Here is a 14033-nt window from a genome sequence, read left to right as displayed (position 1 = left end):
TCCCCCCCAAATAAATCGAAATTAAGAAGAAAACAATAATAAATTCTCTGCAAAGTTGGCATATTACAGCAACAACAACCTGGTGAAATTTCATAGACAGGGTTTGGGGAGGGTAGTGTGTACGCAGACCTTATTTCTGTCGTATGAGAGTAAGGAGGTTGTTTCCGATAGACAAGTTAGCATATGGAGTCACCTTTGTTAGGGAGCGCTTTACCCCCCACGATGTGGTTACCGGATACCGGATGAGAAATCAAAAAAAAAAAAGAAGCATATTATTCAATATATTTAATGATGTCAAGATAAACAAGCCATTCAAGATCTATCCATATGGTTAGGCAAAGATAAGCAGAATAAATCCAGAAAATCAGCAAATTGAAGAGAAAAGAAGATGAAGAAAATCACATCACACCAACACTTTGAATGCAAAAATATCAATAGAACATCAGGAAAATAATAATGTTAAGTAGCTAAATTCACCTCCAATCTAGAACCTAGTTAACTTCAACTCAATGTATGTTCCACAATACAGTTAGCAATCTCAGTAAATCAAACGACTTACCTCCCAAGACAAACTTCTTGTCAACCATCTTTAATTCTTTGATTCTTTTTACCTACTTTTGATCATCTCTTGAGCTGAATTTGAAAAATAACTTACAAACTGTCTTGTACTTGGGACTAAGTTATCGCCAACAACAACTACACCTCAGTCCCAAACAAGTTGGAGTCGGCTGTATGAATCCTCTTAATACTTAGTTATCGCCGCCACCACCACAACAACAACAGTTATGTATCAGTTCCAAACAAGTTGGAGTCGGCTGTATAAATCCTCATAATACTCAGTTATCGCCACCCTTGCTTAATTTCAAATCATAATTCTCCCATAAGTTTTGATCAGCATCTCCCATTAAGTACCTAAAACAGCTACCATCACTTATCACATTTTGATCATTTGATACATGTCTTGCTTCACAATATGATCTTCCTTGTTGTTCATTGTTGATTTGGACATTATAACATGAACTTGTAGAATTCTCTTTTCTTTTCTTGTTGCACTTCATTAAGTAGCCATTTATGCTGTCCCATTTATTCTTACACATTATAGCACTTTTATCATATCCCAAAAGAGCCATTTTTGCAGCTATTTCTTCCCATAAAACTTCATCTCCTGAAAACCCAATTTGTTGAAATCTTGATTCCAAGCTAGTTCTAAGTTGTATTAACCTAGTAATCTCACTTTCAGGCCAATGTTCATCTTTCACATTATCATTTTGATTCTCATTTAGGCTCCGAAATTCAGTTTCTTGATCAGAAGATGGATTAGTAGTTATACTACTCTTTGATTCTTTGCTTGTTAATTTGTGCAATGCATCCATTAATGTAGCATCACGAGCTTCAATCCATGCTCTCTCATTAGCCCAAAATTTATGCTCTTTTTCGATACGAATTTTCTCTTGATTTCTCCATTCTTCTTCTCTTAAAATCCTTTCTTTTTCTTTATTCTCAATCATCTTCATCATTTTCTCAAACCAAGCTTCTTGTTTTTCCATTAACTTCCTCATTTGTCCATCAATAAAATCTTTTATCTTAGCCTTTAAACTCCTCTTCCCTCTTCTCTTCTTGCTCTTTTCTTTCGAATTTTCGTTGACATCACTATCATCAGATGAAGTAGTGTTGAAATCAGAAGAATTTGAGAGGCTAAGACTATCAGATAGCTTAGGAGCTAATTGATGGAAATTATGAGGATCGTAATTATTGTTGTTGTTGTTGCTGCTATTGTTAACGGGATTGTAAGGAAAATGACTTTCGACATGATGTGATTCAGAAACTGAGGATGCATTAATATTGCTTGTTTCACCATATAAAGCTTCAAGTTGTCGAAAAAATCGATAATGTTTACCATCTTGTCTTCCAGCTTTTCCTTCTTTAGTCTTCTTGTAATATTTGTATAAGTTCTCAAATTTCTCTCTGCATTTCTTCCCAGTTCTTTGGTATCCATGTTCCTCAGACATAATCCTACAATTATAGCAAATAAAAGGGAATGAAATTAATGTTATTCTTTCAGCATAAGTAAATTAAATAATATTACAACAACAATAACAGCAAACCCAGTGTAATTTCATAGATGGGGTCCGGAGAGGGTAATGTCTAGGCAGACCTTACCCCTACCTTATAGAGATAGAACGGTTGTTTCCGAAAGACGCTCGAGTCAAGAAACGATGGATAAAGTAATAAATATTAAACAGTTTAAATGAAGCAACATGATCCGTACATGTTCATAGCAAATTTCAACTTGTTTGAGAATGAAAACTTCCTGTGACAACAAATAAAAGTGACATAATAGTAAAAAACATTTCTTACACTGACAGCATATATAGCTTAAACTCAAATAAATATAAGTTTAAGTCTTATACACTGACGTGTATAGATTGTTTACACTACCAGGTTAAGTTGACTACGTGTAATAGGTAACTATTTGCAACAAACCTAACATGATAACATGAAAAAATAGGTAAATAACATGTTATAACGTGTTAAATTGCAACTGATAGTATAAAAATCTTCATATTTGTCGTGTACAATAATAACAAACTCAGTGAAGTCTTACAAGTGGAATCTGAGAAGGTCGTGTATGCGTAAACTTTACCCATACCCTAAAAAGACATAGAGGTTGTTTGCGGTGTGTATAACTTAAATCCAATAAACATTAAGGGAACCCTAGTTTTAAATGCACAAATGATTCAACATAGTGTCACGTGATATTGATGTTTGCTAAGGATAGACTATTCTCATGTACTTTCTTCGTCAAGTTTGTTTACACAAACCCCTATTTAGAATATGGCTATCCAAATATCTTCTTCTTCTTCTTTTTTTTTTTTTCTAAAGAAAAACAAGCAAATAGGAATTTTGGACTCTAAAAGGAAGTGAAAAAGCCTACTTTTTACTCAAATGGATGATCAGAGAGTGATGTAATAAGATTGGCTATATGACGACGAAGTAAAGATGAAAATAACACCTGATTTTCTAACTGAACTTTAATGTACTGTCATTTTCTAACATAAAATTGGCAACCTATTCACTGCTGAGAGGTTGCTTAAAAGTGCTGTTTTCTCTAGAAAACTCATGTTTCTTGCACATTGTACAATGTTTATGTATTTCCCAAAACCTCCTCAAGAAACAAAGTAAATAAAAAGACAAAAAGAAAAAGAAGAGAAACTTATAGTATTTATTTGAGTTTAAATTTTGTACGTCAATGTAAGAATTTGTAGGAAATTCTTCACAAGAAGAGAGATTTTTGGAGGATAAATATTACTACTAGTTTTTATCTGTCTATTTGAATTTGTGTGTAAGAGGGAAATTTAGTAGGATTGAACTGAAAATATACTAATTTAAAATTGGTAACCAATTCACTGCGTGAGGAGGTTGCTTAAAAATGCTGCTTAATTATACAGAAAATTCATGTTACGTGCACAATGTACAAATTTGTATTGTCTAAAAGCTCCACAAAGGAAAAAGAGAAAGAAAAAAAAGAAGAAAAAAAGTGTGTAACAATTCAAAATGACAATTCGTAGGAGAAATTCTTTACAAAAATACATGAAGATGATTTTGGTAAGGGATCCCTTAACGAGAACTAAAATACTATAGTAGGAGTAGTTTTTAAGTGACCCCTTTGAAATTGTACGTAAAATAAAACTTAGAAGGATTGAACAAGTGAATGAACCCAAAAAATAAAAAATAAAAATAAAAAAATAGGAAAAAAGAAGAAGAAATCAGGAACATATGAAGAAGATTTTACGACAACTAAAGTAAGTACTAGTTTTATATGCACCCCTTTGTATTTGTACGAAAATAGAAAATTAGAAGGATTGAACAAGTGAATGAACCAAAAAGAAAAAAGAAAAAAATTAGAAATCAAGAACTTATGAAGAAGATTTTGGGAGGATCCCTTCACCAGAATAAAATACTATAGTAAAATACTTGTGAGTAGTTTTTATGCACACCTTTGAATTTGTAAGTAAAAATAAAATAAATAGGATTGAACAAGTGAATGAACCCCTAAAAAAATGAAGGAAAAAAATAGAAAAAGAATTCAAAAATATATGAAGAAGATTTTGGGAGGAAGTTTTGTTTGTACCCCTTTGTATAATTTGTACGTAATAGAAAAATTAGAAACAAGTGAATGAACCCAAAATACTACTACTACTAGTTTTATATGCGCCCCTTTAATTTATATATGTACGTAATAGAAAAATTAGTAGGATTGAACAAGTAAATGAACCAAAAGAATTGGAAAAGAAAAAGAATACTATAGTAGTTTTTCTGCGCCCCTTTGCATTTGCACAAGTGAATGAATTAACCAAAAAGAAAAGAAAAAAAAAAAAAAAAGAAGAAAAAAATAGAATGGTGAATTAGGTTTTGCATATATTTGTATACCTTGAAACTTCATCCCATAAAGGACCTTTCTGATTAGCTTCTTTGAACTTAGAATCAAGTCTTGATCTGATTTCAAGAAGTGTAAGAGTCTCTTGTCTCGGCCACCGTCCACTTCCGTCGCCGCCGCCAGCAGCAGCTTCCATCTCCATCCCACTAAACCCAGCACTCGACGTAGTCGCAGCGGCGGCGGCGGCAGCAGTAGCAGTGGTACTTGAATCAGGAAGGAACTCATGATGTTGCTGGTGATGAGGAGGAAGCCCATGAGCTGAAACTTGGGCCAAACCCATAACCATCTCATACTGATGGTGGCCCGGCCCGATAAGATTTCTGTGCTGGTGAGCGGCAGCAGGTAACAACTCCGGTGGTTGAATAGAAGCAAAAAGTTGCCTTCCATTCATATACTGTCTTAGATCTGCCATTCCATACTGATCCTCCATTTCTATAGAAATTGTACAGTATTTTCAAGAAACCAAACTGAAGAAAAAGGAGAAGAAGAAAAAGGTGAAAGAAGCGGCAGACTTGGATCGTGTTTTTAGAAGAAAAAGCTTTGAATTTGAGTATGTAAAAGGAGTACTACTGCTGGAAAAAATGGACCCATTTTTTTCTTTCTCCTGTTTAGACTGCTGCAATGTAAAGCTTACTGTTTTTTATCTATGCTTCTCTTTATATGTATAATTATATATATGTAAAGATATATATATATATATATCTGTTTCATCTACAGAAACATAGTGAAAGGTGAAGGGTGTTTTGGGGCAAAATGATCAAAGTAAAGGACGGACAAAAAGTGCTAAGGTCACGAGATACTCCAAGAGTTAAATGGAGTTCAATTTCTATGCACACCAACTTTGGTCGGTAATGGCCAATAACCGTTCAAAACAAGACCATTTACGTGTGGACGGTATTTTAGAGGTCGAAAAGGTATACCGGCCAAAGTTTGTCGGAAAGTACCGACTAACTTTGGTCGGTCAATTAAATTAAAAAAAAAAAATATTGCAAAAAATACCGACCAAAGTTGATCGTAATTTAATTATGTAATCAAAAAATTCACCATCTGGGAATCGAACCGGGGTCTGTATAGTAGCAGGATACTATTCTACCACTAGACTATTTGTGCATTTTGTTTTAAGACTGTCTTTTATTTGATTTATACTCTTTAATTGTATTTTCGCACGAAAATAGCCGACCAAAGTTGGTCGGTTTTATTAAAAAATAAAATTACCGACTAAAGTTGGTCGGTTTTTTAAAATAACCGGCCGAATTAACCGAGCAATTTTGGTCGGTTTTTTTAGTATTAATTTTATTTATTTTAATTGAAAAACCGACCAAAGTTGGTCGGTTTCTTGAAAAATAAATTTCGCAGGACTCAAAAATAGTTTCCCGTATTTTTGTGCAAAAGAAAACCAACCAAAGTTGGTTGGTTTCGTAAAAAAAAAATTAAAAAATTAAATATTTGAAAAACTGACCAACTTTGGTCGGTTTTTTGGCCGGTTTTCTGATCGACCAAAGTTAGTCGGTCGACCTTGGTCAGTTTTTGCCGAATTTCTAGTAGTGATTGATAATATAAAAGTAGTATTTACATTTTGAATTTATACAACTTAAATCCTCTATATATATATATATATATATATATTGAAAAATATAGTTGTTTACGCTCTCAATCTATATAAGATACTAAATCCATAATAATATTATGATGCTTTAAAAGAGTACATATTCTTCTACGTAATGAACTTTGCTTTTTAGCTAGGTTGATTAGGTTACTACAGTGTTTTGGATTCCCTTCTTGACCCTCCTTTCCTTTAATTACTCATACATCTACAGTAGCCATTAGTAACAGTACTGAAACTCTCTCTCTCTCTCTCTGTCTGTAAGAGAATTAATTAAAAACTGAGAGCTACTGACTCGCACTTGTAATACGTAATACTGTAGTACGTACAGGCATGCATAATTCTTTAAATAAATGTTTTTTTGGCTTCCTTTGATTGGTTTTTAATTTGTTCAAATCTACATTCTTTTTGTTGTCCTAACAGTACTTTTCAGATATAGAGTTGGGCGGTTAATTATGCAAAGAATTAAAATTGTTCAAAATTATTGTGTACCCTTTCCAAGTAGTCTGCGAGGTGATCGATCAGTTTGAACAAAGCATTTAAGAAAATTTACAAGGTTCAAAAAATTATTGAGGATTCATTGTAAAACTAATTTTTTAAAAATATTACTCCTACAAGAATTATATCAACTTGATGAATTTATCTAGCAAAATTATTTTTTTATTCGACTTTTTAATCAACTTGATCAATTTTTGGAGTTACAAATAAATAGTTTAGTAACTTTTTTGTCCTAAAACAAAGAAAAATAATTTAACTCAGTAAATTTATCAAGTTGAGACCATTCGAGCAATTAACTCCTTATTTATTATAACAATATCTTATTCAAGTTGCACAATTTGTTAAAGACTATGTTCTTAATTTGCATTTCTTGAACACTTTGGTTTCGTATTAAAGTATTGAGACAGACAAACTCAAGGTTTAAACTAGATAGATTTAACCTTCAAAAATTTGGAATTGAACTTATTACTTTTAAAACTATAGGTTCAGATTAAATAACTTTTGAAATTTAGTGAATTTATATATATATATATATATATTTCGTCGAAAATACTAAGTTTATATGAACTCGCTACCGAGGTTTGAAGTTCCCCTTTTAGACTAACTTTATAAACATCATGAGTAACCCTATGATTTTTTGCTTTCTAGTAGTGACCTACGTTGTCGAAAGTGCTACAAATATTCTTGAGAAAACCGTTGGCTTTCTGTCTAGTATGAAATTAAAATTAATTTATTCAAATAGCAGAGTTTTTTTTTATTCGTTAGCTTAACAAGTTCTAGATCACAAAAAGGGTAACTATGTACACTGTTAGCTTTCACAATGTCAAGGGAGTTTCAGTTCATATCCATTCGTAGGAGAAAATAGTTACTTAAATGTATGGGCTATGGTTAATTAGGGTGTAGAGCTCTACAATTCCGTTTACGGGTTCGGGAGAATTCAATAGTTTTGATTCATATTCTATACATATGTTAAAAATTTACTTAATATGTATAAATAACCTATAAATTTAAAATCATGTCGCCTAGTTATTATTCACCTTTGAAATTTGACCGATGGTGCGCAGTACTGCCCTTTTCTATTTTTCTTTTTTCTTTTGAGACTGTTATATCTTGTTATATAAATTAGATGATAAATAACACCAATGAAAAGAAAAAGGTTAGCATTGATATTTGGTCTAGTTGATCGGTCAAAATTGCAGTCGTTTCGCTTATAGTAGTAACAATAGGGATAATATAAGGAAATTTTATCTGCTATAGCAAAGATATACGTCCTATTTATTATAAATTAAAATTATTATAAAATATTTTTTTTCATAGTTACCTTTTATATTTTATAAAAAAATAGGTATTTATGGTATATATTATCACTGAGGCATGAAATACGCTATTTATATTTTTCCTCTCTTTCTTTCAATTAACACAAGATTCTCTCTCAAATTTTTTCTTCTTTCTCTCTCTCTTCCTTCTCTCTCTTTCTTTCAATTAACACACGATCCTCTCTCAAAATCCCAACAAAAATTTTCTTCTTTCTCTCTCTCTTCCCTCTCTCTCTCTCTCTCTCTCTCTTCGAGCAAAATACATGCTTAGTTTATATGTCGGATATTGCAATAGATTTGTACTGCTTAGTTTCTATGCCGGATATTTGCAATGGATTTATACTACAGTATTAGAAAGAAAGAGACTGCGGCTTTCTTCTACGCCGGATATAGCAATGGATTCCTCTACACTGATACTGCAATATTTTTTTACGTTGGAGAAGATTTGAGGGCGGGGTTTTTTGTTCGTCTTCATTTTTAGTTTTAATACAATGTATATAATATTTTGCTTGGCCGGAAAACGCCATCTCCGGCGAACTTTCTTCCCTTCTTTGCTATTTAGTCACATACAATAATACATACACATTGTATTCTGTAAAAATTCACTCAAATACATTGTATTTTTTTATAAATACATTATTTTTTGCATGTATTTATGTATTTCGAAGGCTTGTATTTTTTTTCCTGTATTCATGCATGAATACATGATATAAACATTGAAATACACTGAATACAAATATTACAATAGAACAGAATGTAAACAATAAATACATTTAATTTTAAGATACAGTGAAATTCAATAAAATACACTTGAAGCAAATAAAAATACAGTAAATACAACGAATGAAATATACCGAATACAACAGTAAAAACATGTATTAGGGATAACAAAATTACTGTTAATACAAATTCATTTGAATATACTGAATATAACTTAGCGAATACAATAAATACAAACATTGAATCTAATGAATGCAACCGTAAAAAAAATATTAAAACGTATTAAATACCAAAGTTAAATACAACAGTTATATACAACTGTAAAAATCATTCTAAATAATTGAATTGATAATGAGACATGTTTGAATTGATTTTATTGAGTTATATTAGGAGTGTATCACACTAATTGACAATATTTCTGTTATTAGACAGCTGGACATACCTATTTTAAGGTGATTGTCGTTACTGTATTCATGAATACATGGCGCGAATACATGTAAATACATGCACGTACAGCTGGCTGCCCTGATTATAGGCATTTTTTGCTGCTATATTCATGAATACAACAGCGCGAATACATGCGCGTACAGCTGGACTGTCCTGATTTTAGGCGCTTTTTGTTGTTGTATTCATGAATACAGCAGCCCGAATACATGTGAATACATGCGCGTACAGCTGGACCGCCCTGATTTTAGGCGTTTTTTGCTGCTGTATTCATGAATATAGCAACGCGAATACAACGAATATACTACCGTAGTAACGAAAAAGTAGTTATAAGAAGTAATTATGCATATGATAGCTATAGGAAGTTAATAGCCACTAAACAATAGTGATTTCTGGAAATTCCTCGTAATGATACATATGACTAAACATTCTTAGTATTGTATGCCTAGCCCTGGCATACATTCTTTTTTGTCCCCTTCGTCCACCACTAATTAAAAATAAAAAGAAGGTGTATGAATATTTAATTTATACCCGTCATATACTATATAATAAATTTATTATTAGTGTAATTTAACATATTAAAAAAGTTACTAGCTTTAAAATCTACGTATAATTTTGATAGCTTTGGTTCGAATAACTATACAATTGAAATGTTAAGCCCGACCAATATTTATACTCGGATTTTTTTCACTTTTAGCCCACGACAGAAACTATTTATATTCTGTCGCCGAAAAGTATATAAAATTTGTATAATTTTTGTATATGACATGCAGAATGTGTATATATATATATATATATATATATATATATATATATATATATATATATTGTTATAAGAGCTAAAAGCATACTATGCAACTACTTAGAGGGCTAAAGTGTAAATATTGTGTTAGTTGGTTAAGAGATGGTTAGTACTGTATAAAAGGGGACCACTCTACTGTAATGAGCTGATTTAGCTCTTTTTCTTCTTAATCACATCTCTGTATCTCTCATTTCCTCTCTACTCCTCCTTCTACATTTCTGCTTGCATGTGTGATTTCCTTGACAATTAGTGTATATTTCATCATAGTATCAGAGCGGCGATCACAGATTCATCCGAATTAGGATGAACTTTGTAGAATCGAAGCTTGACTGAAGCTCGACGGAACTCCGATCTGTTCAGCCATGGCCGGAAATGAAGTTGCTTCACTGGATCATAATCATCCACTATTTTTGCAACCCTCAGATGCTCCTGAACTCGTCCTAATACTGCTCAAGCTCACAGGGCCAGACAATTACGCACTGTGGAGCAGGGCGATGAAATTGGCACTCCGGAGAAAGAGTAAACTAGGGTTTGTAGACGGAACCTGTGTGAAGAACACATATAGAGGCGAATTGGCAGAGCAATGGGAAAAATGCAATGCAATAATTTTGCCGTGGATCGGAAGTACTGTATCAAATGAGTTGATGCCAAGCATTGTCTATGCTTCAAATGCGAGAAAAGTCTGGAGTGATTTTCAGGAGAGGTTTGATAGATCGGATCTAACTAGAATCTATCACCTTTGGATAGCTATAGCGACATTGAGACAAGAGACTGACTCTGTAACTTCATATTTTTCTAAAATGAAGGATCTGTGGGATGAATTAGATGTATTAATGCCTCTATCTTTATGTGATTATGAGGAGGCTAGACCTTCAGTTGAACATTTAAGGTCAAAACGTTTATTGCAGTTTCTTATGGGATTAAATGAAACTTATAGTAACATAAGGAGTAACGTACTGGCGAAAAGACCTGTTGTGACTGTTAATGAAGCTTATGCAATAGTTACTCAGGAAGAAAGCCAAAGATCCTTAGGAGTGATTGATACACATAAGGAACCACTCACTATGTTAGCAGGAAAGAGCCCAGATTTTAGAGGTAAAAGACCAGGAATCATTTGTGAACATTGTGGATACAAAGGTCACCTTAAGGAAAATTGTTTTAAGATAATTGGCTATCCAGCTGATTTCAAGAGAAAAAGAAAAAACCAGACTGAAGGAGGCAAGGTCTATACCAACAATGTGAATGTGAGCAATGAAGAAAACAAGGCAGCAGCTGTTCAAGTGCAGGGGAATGGACAATTCTTCACTGAAGAACAGTACAAACAACTTGTCAAACTTTTGTCAAAACCAGCAACACCAGAGTGCTCTACTAACATGACAGGTATAATTTCCTTACTGGCAAATGCAGGTATGTGTGATTTTGATTGGGTGATAGATACAGGAGCAACTCATCATGTCACATATACTAAGGATATACTGAGTAATATAAAAGAACTGATGATCAAGGAAGGAGTGAAGTACAATTACCCACAGGAAATAAGGCACAAATAACACACATTAGAGAGGCATCTATACTGGGAAATAAGACAGTTAAAAATGTCTTATATGTTCCAGATTTTAAATTCAATCTGTTGTTTGTATCAAAGCTCACCAAAGATCTCAGTTGCTCAGCCACATTCTTTCCTGATTTTTGTATGTTTCAGGATCTTTACAGTGGTGGGCTGATGGGGATTGGTAGAGAACACAATGGATTATATCTGCTGAAGGAGAACATAACAGTAGTTGTAGCAGGTTTCTTGGTGAACAAAGGAGATGAAAGTAAACTCTGGCACCTGAGGTTAGATCATGCATCACTGAAGTCAATTCAACATATCCCAGAATTAAGGAATAAAATGGACATGCAGGTGCAAGAAAATTGTAATGTGTGTCCATTGGCTAGGCAGTGTAGGTTAAAGTTTCCTTCAAGTAATACTAGCTCAGATAGTCTTTTTAAACTCATCCACCTAGATGTTTGGGGACCTCATAGGGTGCCCACATATGATAGAAAATATTATTTTGTTGCCATTGTGGATGATTACAGTAGGTATACCTGGGAATGCTTGATTCAATCAAAGTGTGAAGTGTTGGTTGTAATAACTAACTTTTTGTTATGATAAAAAAATTAGTTTGGTGTCAATGTGAAAGTGTTGAGGTCTGATAATGTCAGTGAATTTTTCAATTCTCAATGCATGAGTTGTTGACATCTCTAGGAATTATACATCAGAGCAGCTGTCCATATACACCTCAACAAAATGGCACAGTGGAGAGGAAACACTAACATATCCCAGAAGTAGCAAGGGCACTAATGTTCCAAAGCTCAGTGTTAATGAGGTTCTGGGGTAATTGTGTGAGGACATCAGCATACTTAGGGGTGGGCATATATCGGGTAAAACCGATAACCCGAAACGTTAATTATTTATTTTGTTATCGGTATTCGGTTATTGGGTTAACGGTTCGATAACGGGTTAAAATTTTTTTTATTGGGTTATCGGTTCAGGCTCGGTTTGGCAATTCTGTTATTGGGTAAAACCGATAACCCAATAAGGATTAACTAATTTACTAGCTTACCCTTAAGTATATACATACTAGGGTTTCATAATTCATACTTCATAGTTCATTCTTTGATTTCCCTATTCTTTCTCAGTTTCTCCACCTCACGCCCTCACCAGTCAGCCTGTTAAGACTCAGGCCGACGTCAGTCGCATTTCTTAGCTTCTTTCTTTCACTCTTCAGTCGCATCTTCACTTCATTTCTCAGATCCATCAGATTCTTTAGTCGCATCTTCTTCACTCTTCAGTCGCATTTCTCAGCTGCATTCTTCAGCTTCATCTTGATTCTTCGTGTAAGTTTTTAGTTGCTTCATCTTCATCTTCTCTTAGTTTGTTTAAAAACATTCTGGCTCTGGATTTTTCTTAGTTTGTTTGAAAGCTGAAGTGAGATTTGTCGTGTATTTGTTATTCATTTAGATCCCTTGTATTTGCAGAATGTGTCGAAGTAAAAATATGACTGATATTTTATTTTTTCGTCACTGACTGATATTGGGATTTTTGTTTATATTTTTTGGGTTGAAGAATGAAAGATAGAAACTTTGGTTAATGTTTATTTGTTGGATATTGCAGTAAATTTAAATTCTTGTGAAATAAAACAGTTCTGAAAAGATTTTTAGCAAAACAGTTCTTAAAATATTATAAAACTATTTTAGCAAAACAGTTTTATACCGAAATTATTTTATACATTGCGAACCTGTTTTAGTTGTTTTATCTTATCGGGTAAACCGATAACCGAACCGATAATCATGGATAACCGATTAACCGATAACCAATAACCAATATCTTATCAGTTTGGTTATCGGTTATGATATTTGTAAACCGATAACCGATAGGCAAAACCGATAATATTCATAACCGAACCGAACCGACCGATGCCCACCCCTAAGCATACTTAATTAATAAACTGCCCACAGGAGTGCTGCAAGGGAAATGCCCATATGAGATGTTGCATAACAAACCAACAAATATAGAAAACTTAAGGGTGTTTGGTTGTTTGTGTTTTGCAAGCAACTTGCTAGGTGGTGACAAGTTCACACCAAGAGCAAGAAAGCCAGTCCTTATAGGGTACTCTAAGACACAGTAGGGGTACAAGTTGGTTGACTTAGATGCCAGAAAAGTGTTCATTAGTAGAGATGTGTCATTCAGAGAACAAGTGTTTCCTTTTAAGGAAGGAACTCAGATCACTGAAGACTTATTTCCATGTGAGCCTCCCATGGCAAATGATTCTCTGCTTGAACAATCACTGCAGAGTTCTTCTAGTGAGGTACAGGGGAACACTGAGGAATCAGACTCCTGCACAGCACATGGTCAAGGTGAAGCTGCCCGATCACTAGCCATGGAACCAACAGCTACAGCAGACACTCAGACAGTGGACTCAGTTGACACCATTGACCCCATAGAGCCAGTTGAAGTGCAGCCAAACACGGATCCAAATTCAAGCCAATCACTCATAGAACAGGTAGTTACTGAAACAGCTAGTGTCAGAAAATCTAGCAGGGCTACAAGGCCCTCCATATGGCTGAAAGATTATGTTACAGGCTCAAACACTCAAAAACATCCTCATTGTATTTCGAATAGTGTCTCCTATTCTCATTTGTCAACATATTACCAAGCTTACTTGGGAG

At 33.7% G+C, this 14033-nt stretch overlaps 1 protein-coding gene across 1 annotated transcript; it reads right to left on the bottom strand.

Annotated features, from left to right (window-relative positions):
* Window positions 1–339: 339 nt before the first annotated feature.
* On the bottom strand, window positions 340–5074 carry LOC109209402 (trihelix transcription factor PTL). The gene is made up of 2 exons (XM_019372660.1): window positions 4432–5074; window positions 340–2013 (listed from the first exon to the last, which is right to left on the bottom strand). Exons 1-2 carry the CDS (start codon window positions 4866–4868, stop codon window positions 837–839), a joined length of 1614 nt encoding a protein of 537 aa, XP_019228205.1. The 5' UTR covers window positions 4869–5074; the 3' UTR covers window positions 340–836.
* Window positions 5075–14033: the final 8959 nt, after the last annotated feature.

Source organism: Nicotiana attenuata, unplaced genomic scaffold (assembly GCF_001879085.1).
Source record: "Nicotiana attenuata strain UT unplaced genomic scaffold, NIATTr2, whole genome shotgun sequence".
Taxonomy (NCBI): Eukaryota; Viridiplantae; Streptophyta; class Magnoliopsida; order Solanales; family Solanaceae; genus Nicotiana; species Nicotiana attenuata.
Note: the sequence above shows the minus strand (reverse complement) of the source record. Positions and strands in the feature narration are given on the sequence as shown.

What these genes read in the sequence shown, in the direction of transcription:
- LOC109209402 (XM_019372660.1), bottom strand. Translation starts at nt 4,868, where the DNA reads ATGGAGGATCAGTATGGAATGGCAGATCTAAGACAGTATATGAATGGA. An exon ending in TTATGGGATGAAGTTTCAAG is followed by an intron (nt 2,014 to 4,431) that starts GTATACAAATAT and finishes CTATAATTGTAG; the next exon opens with GATTATGTCTGAGGAACATG.